This window comes from Protobothrops mucrosquamatus, unplaced genomic scaffold (genome assembly GCF_001527695.2).
Source record: "Protobothrops mucrosquamatus isolate PMUCROS unplaced genomic scaffold, P.Mucros_1.0 scaffold2130, whole genome shotgun sequence".
NCBI lineage: Eukaryota > Metazoa > Chordata > Lepidosauria > Squamata > Viperidae > Protobothrops > Protobothrops mucrosquamatus.
Window position 1 is genome coordinate 258,071 of NW_015388230.1, and position 18,816 is coordinate 276,886.

At 38.9% G+C, this 18,816-nt stretch overlaps 1 protein-coding gene across 1 annotated transcript in view; it reads right to left on the reverse strand.

Moving 5' to 3' along the window:
* Positions 1-904: 904 nt before the first annotated feature.
* LOC107294854 (serine/threonine-protein kinase tousled-like 2) overlaps positions 905-18,816 on the reverse strand; it is a gene marked incomplete at its 5' end in the record, with an annotated part of 104,463 nt that continues 86,551 nt past the window's right edge. The window contains 5 exon segments of the mRNA XM_015824120.1: positions 905-1,027; positions 3,313-3,394; positions 4,025-4,122; positions 5,890-5,956; positions 6,824-6,976. Of these exon segments, the coding sequence (XP_015679606.1) occupies positions 932-1,027; positions 3,313-3,394; positions 4,025-4,122; positions 5,890-5,956; positions 6,824-6,976 (496 nt within the window).

The following is an 18,816-nucleotide window of genomic DNA, read 5'->3' on the forward strand; positions in this document are numbered from 1 at the left end:
CAACAGCCGTAACTTTTTTCAATGCCACTGTAACTTTGAACAATTGCTAAATGAAGGGTTGTAATATCGAGGACTATCTTTATAGTGCTTTTACCCCTTTTTTCAGATGCTCACTTTCAACCATTTATTATGCAGAAATGGACAGTGATTAATTTTTGACTCACAGGGAACAGACATTTCATGTTTTTCATATAAAAGTAACTGTTGGGAACCTGCCAGCTAGGCTGGAAGGAGTGGTCAAGTGAGGGCCTAGCTTGGAGTCCTTGCGCAGCTGCAAGTGGCATAAGCTTGACCTCCCCCAAGGCACGCAGTCTGGTGAGATTCTTGTAACATAGATGGTAAACAACAAAGTTACCGACTTTTGCTATTAACAAGTGGCTCTGCTTGCTTGCTCCTGACAGTATCTAGAAACAAAATTTGTATTTACATTTTTTTAACTATATTTCCATTTACAAGTTATAAATGACCTTCTCAATAAAAACTTAAAACACAAGTTAATACAAAAATATACCCATTTATCCTATACAGGTAGTCCTCGACTTATGACTGCAACTGACCCCCAAATTTTCTGTTGCTAAGTGAGACAGTTAAGTGAATTTGCCCCATTTTATGACCTTTCTTAAGTGAATCACTGCAGTTAAGTTAGTAACACGGTTGTTAAGCAAATCTAGTTTTCCCAATGACTTTGCTTGTCATAAGGTTGCAAAAGGTGATCACATGATCCTGGGACACTGCAACGGTCATAAATATGAACTAGTTGCCAAGCATCTGAATTTTGATCACGTGACCATGGGGATGCTGCAATGGTCGTAAGTGTGAAAAAGGGTCATAAGTCACTTTTTCAGTGATGTAACTTCGAACGGTCACTAAATGAACTGTTGTAAGTTGAGGACAACCTGTATATACCCTGCAATCAAATACTCAGAAATACTCACTTGTGGTAATTTTCTTTCTTTTCATCCCTCCAGTTTTTATTTAACTGGTGAATTTTTACTGCTACATACCTCTGTTCTGTTAAGTCAAATGCCTGAAAGAGAATGATAGCTAGTAAGTAGGCAAAAACACCACAAAGACTGCCATCTCTAAATAAATTATGAAAAAGATCAGTTATGAATTGTATTTTTGTGTACTTTAATATGTACTATGCTAAACGTTTCTATAGTGTTATTTATTAAATTTCTATGCCGCCCATCTTACTGATACAGCGACTTCTGAGCAGCATATTTTTATAAAATATACTGTATATTTTATATTTTTATAGAAAGAAATCAGAGCAACACTTAAATGTTTAACTTTTGTTGACTAGAAATACTTAAAATGCTAAAGTCAAAAATTGGTTTCATATAAAAGTTTAAAACTGGGTATTTATCCAGTGTTTCAAGAGGTAGTAAGCAAGGCTGCCTATTAACCCCCTAGTTTTGTTATAAAAACCTTTAATAGTAGTAGTTCAGAGTAACAAGGAATTCAAAGGGATAAAAATAGGAAATAAGACTTGAATTTATTTGCAGATGATATAATGTATATACTCCCATATAAGCCCATCTGCAGATAAGCCAAATCCAATTTTGGGGGTATATTTTGGCATCTAAAATTCTTGGCTTACCCATGAGTATACAGTATATGGAATTACCTTTTTCAAATTTTATTTAGTCAGCAAAATACATTAGAACAGAGCTGGAAAAATTTGTAAAAATATTCAGCTTAAAACCATTCACAAATGATTGTTCTTACACTTCTAAAAACAGAGGCATGTAATATTTTAAGTAGATTGATAGTATATAAATATTTTAAATATTTAGGCATAAATATTACAACAATTAATAAATTACTTGATAAAAACTATTCCCGTTTGGAGAAAAAAAATAAAAAATGGAAAAGGAATATTTAAATATAATGGTTTGAACTGAGACAGCTAAAATCATGGCTCTTCCAAAGTTATTTATTTCAAATTCTTACAGTAGAAATTACAGAGAAAGTATTGTTTTGAAAAAGAAAAAAGTAAACTTCTTGCTTTAATACTAAAAGATTATGAGTCAATAGATTCTTTATAGGTCTCAGAAATAGGGAAGATGGTGGAAATGAGTTCCATTTTGAAAATTCTATTATCAAGCAACCTGTTTCAAGTATCTCTGAATGTATGTAGGAGCATATTGCCTCCCCAACACTGTTAATAATATATTCAGGATTTTATATTCAACATAGGACAGTTACATTAAAGTTATGAAGACACTTTGACCTTTGTAGGGTAACAGATTTTTATAATATATGTAACAAGGAAGAGATAATTGACAACCTATTTGTGATTCTTTTCTTGATCCACATGAATAATTCAAAAATATTTTTTTTAATAAGAAGGATGTAAGAGATCCAGCATTTCACTGCTTAATACATTCTGAGAAAATAATAATTAATTACCCCACCAGCACCTAAAGAAATAATTTAAAAGAAATTATTATTATTGGATTAGGAATTAGGTGACCTCCCTGCAGGTCAAAATGAAGCTTGGGATATAGACTTGGGAAAACAAATGGAAGATCCAAAATCCAAAACACTATGGAAGTCAGATGGCTTTTTATCAGCTTCTACACAGTAGAAGAATTGCAATGAAAGTAAGCACATTGTTGGACTTAACTCCAACAAGAATAGCTCAATTATCTTTCAACTACTCAATAAAATGGAGGGCCTGTCAAAAGAAAGTAACATGTTTTCATATGAACCTTTCTGGAAGAAAGTGTATGAAGAATATATATATATATATATATATGAATAATAGCTCCTATTTTGGCAAATTTTGTGATCTATGGAAACTGTGAATGAACTGTAGGGAATATGTTGTTGTTAGTTGTGAAGTTGTGTCCGACCCATCGCGACCCATATACAACGTTCCTCCAGGCCTTCCTGTCCTCTACCATCTTCTGGAGTCCATTTAAGCTCACACCTACTGCTTCAGTGACTCCATCCAGCCACCTCATTCTCTGTCGTCCCCTTCTTCTATTTCCGCAGGGAATATAGAATTAGTAAATAATTCCCTGACATTTTCTGAAGATTGACATGCTAAAAAACTTTAACATCATGAAAAATTTGGTATCCGAGTATGAAATGACAATGCTACAATTAAACACAAGAAAATTCATTTACTTGTGATTAGCATACAGACATACCTTTCATCAACGTGAACCTGTTGATTTCTCAAGTCACATAATTCTACTTAGACAGACAGATTCCATAGAAGAGAAAGGCAGAAGTCTAAGTATCTAACTCTTTAGCTTCTGCACTGTTTAACTGAGCAAAACAGAAAGGTGATTAACTTACCTTATATACTTCACTAAAACCTCCTCTGCCTAGGAGATGTAACAACAAATACCTATCATTTAGTGTTGGATGGTCTTTAAACCTGATGGGGAGAGAACAGGATATTTTATCCATATAGTGGTTAGAACATGGTCTTAAGCAATTAGAATAGAATAGAGCTGGAAGGGACCTTGGAGGTCTTCTAGTCCACCCCCCTGCTCAAGCAGGAGAACCTATACCATCTCAGACAAGTGACTGTCCAGTCTCTTCTTAAAAACCTCCAGTTATGGAGCATCCATGATTTCTGAAGGGAAGCTGTTCCACTGGTTAATTGTCCTCACTGTTAGGAACTTTCTCCTTAATTTTCTGCCTATAATATGTAGAAAGATTTGGGCATGCAGGTGAACTGGCAATCTATTTCACACAAAACTACCTGCTTTTTCACACGAGTTAGGATCTGTTGTAACACAGTCAATCTTTCTTTGATTGTCTTGCACTGCCTACCACAACACACATTTTTTCCTGCTTTTCTTTTGCCTCTGTGTTTTGTTCACCTTGTTGCTTGGAAGGATATACTGACGAGAGTAGCTGGGAGTCAGATGCTATATAAATTTAATAAATAATATTAATTCTAAGCAAAGTTAATTCTAAGCAAACATTTCTCAGCATATTTTATCAAGCTGATATCTTTCACAAGGTTGTAATTTGCACCACTCTTATGGCCAATACTCACTGTGAATTATCTTCATTATGTATCCTTTTCAATTCCCTGATATGCAGATTTCTAACCCGTTCTAATCGCTCTAGTTCTGCTTGAATCTCTGCTTCTTCCTGCACAAAGAAGAATATCACTTTAGCTATACTGATGATTTTGAACCAAGTTTGCCTGACAAGGAACTCTGCAGAACAGCTTTCCTTTACACAGAATTTTTCAATCAGGGGAACATGTCGTAGTATGTAAACAGTCAATGAAAAGACAAGAGAGTTTTTTAAAAAATATTTAAAACATTGGGCTTGACAGCAGTCTGTGAATTACTGGCTATGAGGCCCCAGGACAGGGCTGCTTGTTATCCATAGACCAGGAGTGACCAATTGATTTTCCCAAGGGTCCACATGAGAAACTGGGACTGTTGTGGATTTTCTTCTTTTTCTTTTTCCATTTTCCTTTGGAGAAGATCTCACTCTAAATATTTTTTTCTTGGATGAATTGATCACAAACTCCATTCAAAACTATCTAAATTACACATTGTGTAAAAAAGTACTTTTGTTTGTGTTAAAATTTCCTGCATTTACTTTTAATGGGTGAGCTCAAGTACTAACACTATGAGGTATCCATATTTTACGTCTGCACGGCTTTATATACCTTTACCATGTCTTCCTATACCTGCCTTTGCTTCTATCTAAAAATCCCAAGATACTTTGATACAGCAAAGTAGAATGAATCAGGAGGTTAGCCTTTTGTGAACACAATACAAACAGCACTGTGTTGTTACAACACAAAATTGTCTGAGAAGCCGGAAAAGCTTTTGTTTCCTGTTACTGGGCTAAAACAGTAGCACTGAAAAAAAGAACAAGAGCACAGGCAGTTCTCTTTCTTCTTTGGTTACTGAGGCAAGCAGCTTGTTCATTTATTATCAGTGATTGCAGAATCTTCCAAAATTCCTTGTATTGTGATTAAAATATACTCACAAACACTATTTGTAAAATGTTTCCTAAACATTTTGAAAACAACTTGTACAAAAAGATAGAAAATATGCCAACTGTTAAGACCTAATATTTCTGTTTAGAAACAGGTAGCTATTAAGTTTGAGACAGAGAGTTTCACAGAAGAATCTACATTCTGAAACAGAATAAACAAAAATAAATCAATAAAGAAATAAAAAACCAACTACAGGTAGTCCTCAAGTTATGACAGGTCACTTAGCAATGGTTCAAAGTTCAAAGAGAGTAGTGTTTCTTCCTGTTCTCAGTGTGAGCGGCACAATCACTTTTGCAAGGAGCGAGGCTGCTTTCCTTCGCTCAGTGGGGAATCCAGATTTAAAAGGCTCCTTCTGGACAAAGAGCTATTCTAAAGCAGAGGCCGGACTCTACAGGGAGGAGGACTCCTACATGGGCAAAACAGAATGAGTTGCTGCTGGTATTCCCCTTGCAGTATTTCAAATATTCCCAACCGAGGGCTTTGTATGCTGTTCTCTGCAGCTCAGTTGTGGCGGAAAATTGCCAGCATGATCTACCAACAGGAGCTGGGCTGGCTTCACGGGGTAAGACGCGAGCATGTTGCTTACCTCAAGGAAGGTAGGCACTTGCAGCATTTAAGGAAGAGAGAAACGTCCTCAAACGGCAGAAGGAAGGGGTGGAAAAGCCAAGGAACATGCTTGTGTTCTCTAAAGTTGAACTTTGCTCGGAGCGTAAACTTCTCCAACCCAGCACATCTTATACTGCAAAGCCAGCCTGGCTCCTGTTGCTATATCACGCTGGCAATGTAATTGGCAGGCTCCATTACATTCGTAACTCGAGGATTACCTTCTACCAGAATTACCAGGAAGTCAAAAACATAATTCAATGTATACTTGAAATTAGTATAACGGATCTTTTTACCTTTTTAAGATGACCTAGTCGGAGTTTGAATATTTCCTCTTGTTCATGATATTCTGCTAATGTTAACCTATATGTACATAAAATAAGTGGTTCAAAAATTAGAAGTGCCTTACACCAAGAAAGGTAACCTATATCAGAGGAATATATCCAGATGCCATAGGCAACCCTCAGAGTCCTCTAAAAGTTACCACCAAAGTCTATTTTTGATTGTTATAGAAAATTATTACATTCACAAGGAATAATAAATTAGCTGCATTAAAATACACTAATTAGTTGAAATGTGTTCCACTCACTTTTTGTTCCAAGTCTTATTACTCTTGGGAAAGTAGGCCTGGGCATGCCAAAGATCAAATGAGGTCCTCAGTCCACAAAACCCAATATCCTCTAGCCTGACAGACAGCAGAATCCCAATATAATCAGGATGTCTTGCACCTACAATCTTTCCTAACCAGGAATGTTAAAAGTTAAGCAGGACATTTTTATTTAAAAGTATGTATCGTGTCACGAGGACTCCATCTACCAGCATTTGGTGAGCAGCCTCCTACTAAGTGTAGACTAGGGACTATCCCAATGAAAGATAGTATCCCAGAAAGGCTTATTAATAAACTCACTAGTGACTTACTGCTGACAACATACTCTGGGCATGATATTCCTGCCTAACTCAACATATAAGCAGCAAAGCATGTTACCATTATTAAACTTTTTAGTATTCAGCCATCAAGAAAGGTCATTGTTACACCTGGTACAGTAACTTTTGTAATTGAGATCTGAAACCTGATCTCCGTGCATCAAGAAAAACGAAATCTCTTTTATAATAGTGGAGAGACATTTCAACACAAATGTAGAATCTTGGGAGGCCTACTTGGGTAAAATCTAAGAGGCTCCTTGCATTTGACAGCCTCAAAAAGGATTCTGAAATGTTTGTGCCACGTACATCTCATTTTCTGCTCCGTTGGTCTTGTTTTTGCGTTGCTTTTGCTCAGTGGTGGTTGGAGGAGCCTGGCCCATGGCAGGTGGCTTTCGTTTTGCTAACATTTTTCGTTGCCTTTCTATTTCTTCCCTTTGGGAATTTATCCTTTCCTGTTGCCTAAATAAAAGTAGAACATGGACATAATTAGACAACATAAAATAATACTGTATATGCCACAAGGAAGTGGTTGGCCTTCTACATCCTTAGGTAGGTAAATCAGAATACATCAGTAAAAATTTAAAAGTTTTGGAAATGTAGCTGGCTATTATGAAATAAGGGACTGAATTCTAAATCTAGTTTCTAAGCAATAATTGAGAGGAACCCCGTTTTTAATTTTAAAAGTGTTCATAGTTTCAGACAGTTTTCAAATATGAGGTTAATCTCATTGGAAAAGATTATTTTTCAAAAGTTTTGCTTCCTAAAAAACTTTTGGTGATTACGATACACCCCTTCAAATTGAACAAAAATATAATTTAAGAATGACTCTATCACATAGGAATCTTGAAAAATATGAAATTAACTTTCAGTGACTATAATATATTTAATTGCATAATGTTTCTGACACGCTGCATGAGTTCAACAGGGCTAAAAGTGTTTTTTTCCTGATTTTCATTTGTGTAGGACAGTGGTTCTCAACCTGTGGGTCGGGACCCCATTTGGGTTCGATCAAACATTTCATGGGGGTCGCCAAGCAAGGCTGTCCGCCATTTTTTTTGTCCGCCATTTTTTTCCCCCTTTTCCGGCGGGTGCCTTACCTCCCTTGCAGTGGCGTAGCGTGGGTTGTCAGCACCCGGGGCAAGGCAAGTAATTTGCGCCCCCCCCCCTCCACAGTGGGCGGCGACCCGGCGGCTCGGATCGGATTCGCACAGCCAGCACTGCAGAGAGAGTGAGTGAGCCAGGCAGGGGCAGACTCGACGCTCACGCTCGCGCGGGGGGGTCTACAACGCGGGCCACGCCGGCCGCCCCCCTGCACCCCCCACGCTACGCCTCTGCTCCCTTGGGCTGGGCCAGCTGGTGGTCAGCCTGCTCCGTCTCTGCCGCTTGCCAGCTACGCCTCGGCCAGCGCAGGGGGCGGAACCACGCATGCGCGGCGCTCCCGGGCAGGGAAAGTCCTCGACTTACGACCAGTTTAGTCCTCGACTTACGACCGGTTGGGGTCACGGCATTAAAAAGGTTGAGAACCACTGGTGTAGGAGATGACCAGGCTGAGCCTGAGGCGCGTCATCAGTCTCGAGTCCCTTCACGCCCAGAAGAGATCTAAGTGCAGGCCACCTTGAATTCCATTGACTCTTATCTACCACCTATTTGCTTTGACCGTTAATATCTTGTATAGATTCTTGTACAGAACATAAGCCTTTATATTCATTTGAACTGCCTGGATTTCCTGATTTCCCAAGTGCTTGACATTAATCTGAACTACTACTCTTCACCAACATTTTCATGGATTCTGGAATACGCAAGCCATGGCTTCAGATGCCAGAGCTGCCGCAACAGTGGATGAGCCAGACATATGGTCTATCAGCAGACACCAAGATAGCATAGAAGATGAAATGAGGAATTTTGCAGCGAGTCTTCAACAACTGATACAGCAAGTAAAGATCCTGACACAAGGGCTCCCGCTGCAACCACAACCACCTGCCCCACCCACCCAGGCACAACTGCCAGTTTCTACCATACTCATCCCCAAGACGCCCAGCTGCCTATCACAGAGATTCACCAGAGAGTCTGATAAGATGAGAATATTTGTAGCCCAGTGCGAAGTATTCATTGACACCTGACCAGGGGAGTTTCTGACAGACAGATCGAGAGTCTCCTTAATCCTGAGTCTTTTAATCAACTCTGCTGTTAGTTGGCACTTTCACTCATCAAAAGCAATGACCCCATCCTGGATAATTTCTCAAACTTCCTCACCAGATTTAGAGAGCATTTTGGAGACCCTATCTGGATGGAAACTGCCAAATGATGCAGAGCTTGTCCTTTGTTTCTATTGTGGAGAGCCTGGTTACATGGTCAAGAATTGCCCTACTAAACCTCCTATAAGTGGCAACAGACAGCCCAGCAATGTCTCCATTACTCACCACCTGGATGATAAGCCTCAAGGCCAAGGAAATGAGAAATGCCCCCCCATGAGTTCATGGGGGGGGTACCCAAGCACTGAACAGAGCTCAATTACTTCCACGCTCAGGTACCTTAATAAAATTTGATGCTATCCTAACACTTCCAAGTGGTCAGGAAACCACCATCCCTGTTCTGATAGATTCTGAGGCAACTGCCGACTTCATAAGCCTAGCCACAGTCCAGAAACTTAAGATCCCCACTGTTCCTCTGAAGTCTACATTGCCAGTGTTAACTATCATTGGCTGAATTTTAAAAGCAGGCCCCATCACTCATGCTACAGTGCCTTTGCAATTGACAATAAATCAGCATCCTGAAACATTTTAATCTTTTTGTGGCTGACCACATCGATCTTCCACTGGTGCTGGGAACTGCTTGGTTACAACACCACGATCACACTGTTAAGTGGAAGAACCAGTCTATTGCCTTTAATAGCCCTCAATGCCTTTCTCACTGCCAACTGGCCATCATTATTGCCCCTTGCAGAATTTCCTTACAACAATTTGCTGCATTCATTGACTTCAATGACAGCATTTCAAGCCATGTATGGCACACACCTGAAAGTGTTGCCAGACCATCCTGCACTAGACTCAACTGTCTCAGGGGCAGTGGACTTCTTACATGAGCAACTTGCTGCCCAAGACCTTTTGAAGCAGCAACTCGAGCAAGCAAAACAGACTTACAAGTAAGCAGTGGATGCCCATCGGTGGGAGGGTCCACCCATAGCAGTAGGAGAGAAGGTTCGGCTCTCTTTTTGAAACAGCAGCTTGACCAAGCAAAACTGGGTCTAGGACAACTTGTGGCCAGCTCACCATGGCCAGCTCACCACTGCCAACTCGCCTCTGCCAACACAATGCCACCAAGTCACCACAGGACAATGCCACACAGCCAACTCACCGCGGGGACAACTTGCCGTGGGCAGCCAGAGGGCAAGGCAGGCAAATGGATGAACAGAGAGCAGAGCACATTGGGTCAGGCAGTGGGGAGGTGGCGGCAGCTGGAGGCTTCCCATTTTCACATGCCACTGCCGTGCCAAGCTCAGAGGTGCTGCTGAGCCCAATGGTGGCGGCATTGGCAGGGGGTGAAAATGGGAAGAGCCTGACCGCCGCTACCTCTCTGCTGCCCACCCTGACACGTTTTGCACTCTGCCCACCCGCCTCTAACCGCCTGTGGCAACTTGTCCCCGTAGTGACTTGACCGTGTGGCATTGTCCTGTGGCAACTTGGTGGTGGTGGGTTGGCAGTGGCAAGTCATCCCATTCTGAGTAAAACAGGTTACAAGAAGACAGCGGATGCCCATTGGTGGGAGGGACCACCCATAGCAGTAAGAGACAAGGTTTGGCTCTCTATCAAGTTCTTGGCCACTTCAAGACCTTCCAAGAAGCTAGACGCTAAATTTGTGGGACCATTCAAAGTTCTCTGACAAATCAACCCTGTAGCCTTTTACCTCCAATTACCCCCATCAATGAAGGTGCATTCAGTATTTCACTGAGTGTAACTCTCCAAAGAAAATCCCCAAACACAATATGATCCCAGCACCCCCTCCACCACTAGTCATACTGGAGGGACAACCCGAATACGAGGTGGAAGAAATACTAGATTCTAGGGAAAGTGGCACAGGCATTCAGTATTTGATTAATTGGAAAGGCTACCCTGTTGCAGATCATTCATGGGAAAACACACAGTATGTTCATGCCCGATTTAGTTCAGAAGTTTCACCAGTGGTTTCCTGACAAGCCACGGCCGAGCAAGGTCCCAGCCCCCCCCCCGTTTTCACCTGAAGAACCTGTCAAGGAAAAGGTTAACCAGCCCCTCTGCATTGCTCTGGAGGAAGGTGGCACACTTGCCTACAATGGGCCTTCCACATCTGGCCTTTAATTCCCAAGAAGGAGAGGGAACCTCTAACAATGTTTTTGTGTTAGAGCAACCACCACCTGGCTCACCAGCTCCTTCAGATGAGGGGGAGGTGGATTCCTTTGAAACTGCTTCCCTGGCTTCCGATCCTGGGTCGCAGTGCTGTGGTCGGGCGGAGAGACTTGTCTCTTCGCCGGCTGAGTTTCCCCCGCCGGTAGACCCTTGATTGGGTCGAAAGTCGCCCTGGAGGGGCGAACACCATTGAGGAGGCTGCCTGTCTGACTGCAGAGGGGGGCGGCGCCCTCTGCAGGCCAAGCGAGCTCCTTTGGGCCGACGGAGTAAAGATCGGTCAGTAAAATGGCCGATCACTTAGCTGCACCAGCTGTAAGCCACAAGAACATCTAAGCGAAATAGAACCACCGTGGAAGATTCGTTGAGACCTTTCCTTGCCTCTCCCTTTCCTATTTACTCCTGTGAAAAGCCCTTGGAATCATTTCCCTATCTTTTTAAAGCGGCTTTGTTGATGGGGGAAGAAAAGCCTTGGAACAAAAGAAAAATTAATTTTAACTTTTTCAGTGGTTGATTTTATTTTTGAATATTTGGGAGTTTTAAAATCCCTGTTATAGAAACTTAATATGCTAGCATTTTGGAGATTTTTTTTATTTTCTACTATTTTTATAACTAAAGAAAAGAAGGAAAAAAGGAAAAGAGGAAAGAAATTATTTTTATTGGGGGTCTGGAAAGACTGAACAACTGTTAACCCTCTGGGGACATCTTGTGGTGAAATTATTTACTGCAATTGTTATTCCCTTTCTTTAGACTCTGAGTCTGACTTTGACCTTCAAATTATTTCAAAAGGGAAAGATAAACAAGCTGTATAGCTGGGTGGAAGCGGATATTGACTGATTGTTATTAAATACAGCCTCCACCAAAAGAATAATGGCTTTATATACTACTGAAATGGAGGAACTCTGTCCATATTTCAATTACAAGTATATATTGGACAAAATTCTTGAAAATACTGAACAAATAATTGCCTATACAAAAGAGATGATTTCTCAACGACAAATCAAAACGCAAGGTGTAAGTGAGCACTTTGTAAGCCAAGAAACAGCAGAAGGGGTATATACTCAAGAGACCCGTCTTCAACCTTATCCACAATTTACTGAGATGGAGGAATTAAACTTACATCAGGACTACCAACCTACACCGGAAAAAACATTTGATGCTAATGAACAAATGACTTTTAGCATGGAAACTAAGGATGTTACCCCAGAAGGGCAGGCTGATCTCCAGACTCGAACTGATTACCTGACAGATAAAAAACCAATAGGAGGGAGATTGCTTCCGGTTGTCGCTGGGTGAAGACCTTGGGGAGAGATTATCCACTCCCCGGGTCTGGAATTCCTTTGCTGGCGGGCCCGTTTGGGCTAAAAATCACCCTGGAGGGGTGGCTACTGAAGGGTGAATATTTGGGGAATGGGAGCCGGCGGTAGCCGGCTCTCTGAACCCAAAACAGCCCCTGGAACCAGCAGAAGCCCCCATTAACAGCCGATCGTCGGGAACAGAAAATTTCTGCTCTTTGTTGGGACTTTTGGTGGAAATACCTATCTTTAATGAAAAGCTGGAAGCTTGAGGGGGGGGAAGGAGGTTTTTTTTTCCCACACCCTCCCGCATAGGTGGCGTTTTAAGCAACTCCAATGCTAAAGAAGAAACTTAATTGGGACTATTTTAAATTGGGCCTCTGGTTGGAGAAATCTAAAAAATTAAAGAGGATTTAGTTGGAAAGCTAACCTAATTATTTTTCTTTTGCTATAACTTTTAAAACTCTGTTTTCATTAAAAAAAAAACCCCTCTGGGAAAGAAGATTCAGTGCTTCCCTGGTGGTTACAAGGTTACAAGATAACATTTTTTTTACTCTTCCCTAGAAACTTGGCTGAATGCCCAGACAGTTGGCTGAATGCCCAGACATTCTTATCTTTGTTTAGAGGTTACTATGAGAGACTGTTCAGCTCTCTATCTGAGGGCCTGGCTAGCTGTATATTTCCCATAACAAAGGAAAATACAAGGGAAGAAGGAAAATCTTGTCTTTGCTCTTTCTGGAATTAAAGTTTGATTGGATTATAATTTGGACTTTATTCACTTTTTCTGACAACTTTTAGTTTTATTTTTACGTTTATTTTTTGGCTGTTTATTTGAAGTCTCCTACCTTTTTTTCTGAGAGCTGGTTTGTTTGTTTTTTCTTTTCTCCTCTTTTTACAGATTGACTTATTGTTGGCGTGTTTTTGTTTTTGTTTTTCATTTTTTTCCTTGTCTTAAAAAAATAAATAAATTTCTACTCTTTTTTTGCCTATTTTTGCTCCTTTTGTGGATGGTCTTTGAGAGTTTTTTTTTCTATTACTTCTATTCCCCCAAAGGATTTGGATATTTTTCTTCTTTTCTTTTTTCTTTTTTCTATCATGTTTGCCCTTGTCTCCTGGTAACAGGAGGGCCCTGGATTATAAGTGGCCATCGGGCTATTTGGTGGATTATAATTAGCCATCGGGCTTTTTGGTGGATTACAAATAAATACAATAATTAGAAGATGAGTTCTTCAAATTTAGCCAAAGGGCTGAGGAAGGGTTCCTCGGCCCCCGCTTCTACTTCGGTGAGTCCAGCTATTCAGAAATCAATTACCACTTTTCTACAACAAGACCCTCAATTGACTGACACTCAAGCAATCCTCCAGGCAATTTCTGCTCAATCTAAAAATATTGCTGATTTGAAAAAAACTCATGAAGACTTGAAAATCGATCTTCTTAAAATGGATCAAAAAATGGAAAATTTTCAACAGGCGATGCTAGACACTCAAAATAGAATGCAAAAAATAGAAGATAAGGCGGTGGTGGTTGATCAGAAAATTGAAGCGTTACAAGAGGAAAATCAGAGATTGGCGCAAGCGAATGCGGGATTAGAGGACAGCATGGCCGTGATGGAGATGGATAATGCTTCACACTTTTTAAGATTTCAAAATATTGTAGAAGAGAAAGATGAGAACTTGTTGGAGTTGATGAGTGAATTATTAGCGGAATTGCTTGGAATGGAAAAGGATTTAATGAAAAGAGAAATAGATCAGGTTTTTAGAATGAATTCGAGCTATGCAAGAAGAAATAAAGTTCCCAGGGAGGTTCATGTAAGATTTCTTAAAAGATTTATACGGGATGAGATCTTGAGAGGAACAAGAGATCAACCACTGAAATATAAAGATAAAGAACTTGTAGTTCTTAAACAGATTCCAAGAAGGATAAGAGATGCCCGAAGAGAATACCAATTTTTAACGAGGAAACTCTTTAATAGGGGAGTGAACTTTAGATGGCTGGTCCCAGCGGGATTATTAATCTTCTGGGACTCGAAAAGATATAGAATAGATACTCCATCTCAAGCTGAGGAATTTTTTAACAACCACAGAGCCTTTTTAGAAAAAGGTGATGCCGAATCCAAGAAAACAGAAGAGACGATGGGTGCAGGAGCACCAAAACAATCGGAGGACGGAGAATCAAAAAAGACACAAACAGAGGAAGATGTAAGACCGAAAGATCAGAGACAGATCACTTCTCCTAGAAGATTGAGATCTAGATATAACTGAAACTATGGAAGAGATTGGAATTTTTTCAATAAACATAAATGGTCTTAACTCCCCATCAAAAAGGAGTAAAATATTTAATAGATTACAAAAATTGAAAATGGACATAATCTGTCTTCAGGAGACACATATCAAAAGACAGCATTCAAAAATTTTAGAACAACCAAAGATAGGTAAACTTTATTTTTCTTTAGCACAGCAAAAGAAAAGAGGAATAGCATTTTATATAAAAGAAAAGATGAATCCAAAACAAATTTATCTTGACGAAGAAGGGAGACTAATGGTGGAAATTACATGGGATCAAAAACAAATTTTGATGGTCGCAATATATGCTCCCAATGAAAAACAAGATCAGTTCTTTCAGCAATTATATGATAAATTAGTGGAGTTAAATTATCAAAATATTTGCATACTTGGTGACTTTAATGTAATAATTGACGCAATATGGGATTATAAAAGCTACAAACAAGGGGAAAAAGGGAGAAATACCCTACCTAAGTCTTTTTTAAAGATGAAAGATGAATTGTGTATACAAGACATATGGAGAGAAATGAATCCAGAGAAAAGACAATATACATTTTATTCAAATAGGCATAAATCCTGGTCAAGAATTGACATGATATGGACCTCATATGATCTAAAGACTATGATACGAGAGGTGGAAATTGAACCCAATATTTGGGCTGATCACAATCCAGTTAAAATGACTTTGAAAGGAACTAGGAAAAAATTAAGATGGTCATTGAATAAATCAATATTAAAAGAAAAAGAATTTTTACAATTGGCAACGAAAGAAATGGAAATCTTTTTTCAAATAAATAAAAAAGAAGAAACTTTGATTCAAAATCTTTGGGACACTGCGAAAGCGTATTTTAGAGGCTTGGCTATAACTTACCTTGCTAAAAAGAATAAAGAAAAGAGACAGACACAACTTAACTTGAAAGGACAATTTAGGAATTTAGAACTTGAGTTACAAAATGATCCACAAAAGAGGAAGCTTAAGACACAAATGGAATTAATAAAACACAAACTAAATTTATTGGAGATGGAAACAAGGGCACAACAGATAAAATATTCAAAACAGATTTTTTTGAAAATGCCAATAAACCAGGAAGATGGCTTGCATATAGACTGAAAAAAGAAAGAGAAAAAAAAAAGATAAGTAATTTGCAAGACTCAAAAGGCGAAATACATTGTCATAATGACGCATTGAAAAAAATTGCTAAAACTTACTATGAGACACTTTATAAGGCGGAGGTGGTTTCCAAGGAGGCAATACAGGAATACCTAAGAAAAGCAAACCTTCCAAAGATACCAGAGAACATGCAATATATGTTGAACGAGAAAATAACAATGATGGAAATTACTGAGGCTATAAAAAGAGAAAAAAAAGATAAAACTCCGGGACCTGATGGTTTACCAGTGGAATTTTATGTAGCTTTACAAGATATAATAAGTCCGATACTGAAAGATCTTTGTAATTAAACTTTTTGGGGGATGAAAATACCAAAATCCTGGACAGAAGCTAACATTTCTTTGATTCCCAAAGATGATACTGATCTCACACAAATTAAAAACTATAGGCCAATATCACTATTAAATGTGGACTACAAAATATTTACAGCAATAATAGCGGAAAGAACGAAGAAATTTTTGAATGAATTTATTCATTCAGATCAAAATGGCTTTTTGCCTAAAAGACAGATAAAGAATAACTTAAGAATTATTTTAAATGTGTTAGAATACTATGAAAAACATCCGGGGAAAGAAATGGCATTGGTATTTTTGGATGCACAAAAAGCTTTTGATAATCTTAACTGGCAATTTATGTTTCATCAATTGCGAGCGATGGACTTTGGTGAAAATTTTATAAATGCAATTCAAGCAATTTACAATGAACAATCAGCAAAGATACTTATAAATGGAGACTATACAGATAATTTTGAGATTAGGAAGGGTACAAGACAGGGATGCCCACTGTCTCCCTTGTTATTTATTCTTACACTGGAAGTGTTGGCCAGGAATATTAGACAAGATGGGGAGATCAAAGGACTAGAGATAAAAGATCAGAAATATAAATTACAAGCTTTTGCCGATGATTTGGCTTTTATCTTGGAGGAGCCTTTGGAAACAGCCACTAAATTATTGCAGAAAATAGAGGAATTTGGAGAAGTGGCTGGGTTGAAAATAAATAGGGAAAAGACTAAAGTACTTACAAGAAATTTAACAGAAAAACAGAAAGCTCAATTTGTGGAAAAAACAAGTCTCCAGATAGTTAAAAAAGTTAAATATTTAGGTATTTGTTTAACATCAAAATGTATAACAATAAAAGAAGATAACTATGGAAGATTATTGAATCAAATAAAAATGGATTTGGAGAAGTGGAAAAATTTTCAATTATCACTACTAGGAAGGATAGCAACTATTAAAATGAATATCCTACCTAAATTGTTATTTTTATTTCAGACGGTTCCTGTTAAACTAAGCCAGAAATTTTTTAATGACTTAAATGCAACAATAATGAGATTTATATGGCAAGGGAAAAAAGCAAGAAAGTTTTAATTTGACGATGTTCTTAGTTTTCTGTCTCCCCCGAAACCCGAGGGTCTGACCTCTGAAATAATGGTTCGGTGATAAAACAACACCGAATTTCTTACCTAGTGTGACTCTTTATTTGCTGAAGAAATGAATCTCCCTGTTGATTTGCAACTGGGTTGGCATGCTTTCCTTTGGTACGAGAAAAACAAAGTACACAAATACTTCCAAACCCATGCCATAAGGAATGTATTACTTTCAGAGTGGGAGATAGTTAAAAAGAAATTTTATATGAAAATACCTGAGTGGCTTTCCACAATGGAAGCATTTGCCTATCCGAATTTAATTAACTATGACAAACTTGTGGCCTATAAAGACATTTTAGATAAAGAAGGAAAACTTAAAGATAGGCAAGAACTTCAACAAACTGGCATTGATCTAACATGGTGGTCATACTTGCAAATTCAAACAAGATATGAAAAAGATGTAAAAGTAATGGGTTTTACAAAGAACAGACACCACTAGATAAAATACTTTTGAAAACATATGAAAATTTGATTAAGAAACTATAAATTCCTGCTAAATTGGAAGATGGAAGAAGAACAAGTGAAAGAAACAATGATAGTGTGGGCAAAGAATTTTGGTTATTCTATAAATTTAGAAGATTGGCAAAAACTATGGGACCGAAATATTAAATTTACTAAAGCAGCTGCATATAAGGAAAATTTATATAAAATGTTTTATAGATGGCACATGACACCAGTTAGATTAGAGAAAATGTTTAAAAATGTATCAAATATATGTTGGAAATGTAAACAACAACCAGGCACTTATTACCATCTCTGGTGGATATGTCCTAATGCTAAAAAGTTTTGGTTTAAGATTCATATGTGGCTAGAAGAGATGATTAAAATACAGATAGAATTTAAACCAGAACTCTGTTTGTTAGGAATATTAGGTTTGAATTATGGAAAAGAGAATGAGTATTTAATACTGCATGTGCTGACAGCCGCAAGAATAATATTTGCCCAATTTTGGAAAAATGAAAATTTACCATCTGACCAGGCTATAATAACAAAAATATTTGAATGTGCAGAAATGGATAGATTGACTTTAGAAATGAAAGAGAAAGAAGACACAATCTACTTTAAAACATGGGGAAAATTTTATTATTGGTTAGAAACACGCTAGAATGAGAAAAGGTTATGAATTTTAAAGAGATAATTTATAATTTGTATTTATATTCCATGATTACTTGTATGAACTTGTTTTTATTTCTTCTTCTTCTTCTTCTTCTTCTTCTTCTTCTTCTTCTTCCTCTTTGTATATTTGTGATCTTTAATAATATGGTAAACTAGAATTAATATGTAATATATTATTATCTTAAAGTGATTATAATTAATTAATACTAAGCATTGTTAAATAGTGAAATGAATGAGATTTATTGACTAATTTGTTATTTACTGTTTTTAGTCTAGGCTAGCTGCATGGCGGACCTACTGGGGTTAGCTCCGTAGGGAAAGCGGAGCTGGCAGCGGGAATGGGGAGCCTCGGAGGGTCGGAGGCTTTGCCTGGACCCTGATTTGGGGTGCTGGGCTCCCCGGCGGCCGGGAGTATGACTTACCGGTCACCCCGGTCTCCTCGGTCTCGGCCTGAGCTCCTCGGTCTCCCCGGTCTCGGCCTGGGCTCGGCCCGGTCGCGGCCTGACGGGGACCGGTCGGGCGAAGGGCGCGGCCTGGTGGCCCGGCGGTGGGCTCGGCCTGGTTCCGGCCCGATTTTCGGCCGGAGGAAGACCTGACGGCCCGGGCGCGGCCTGGTCGGTGAGGGGCGCG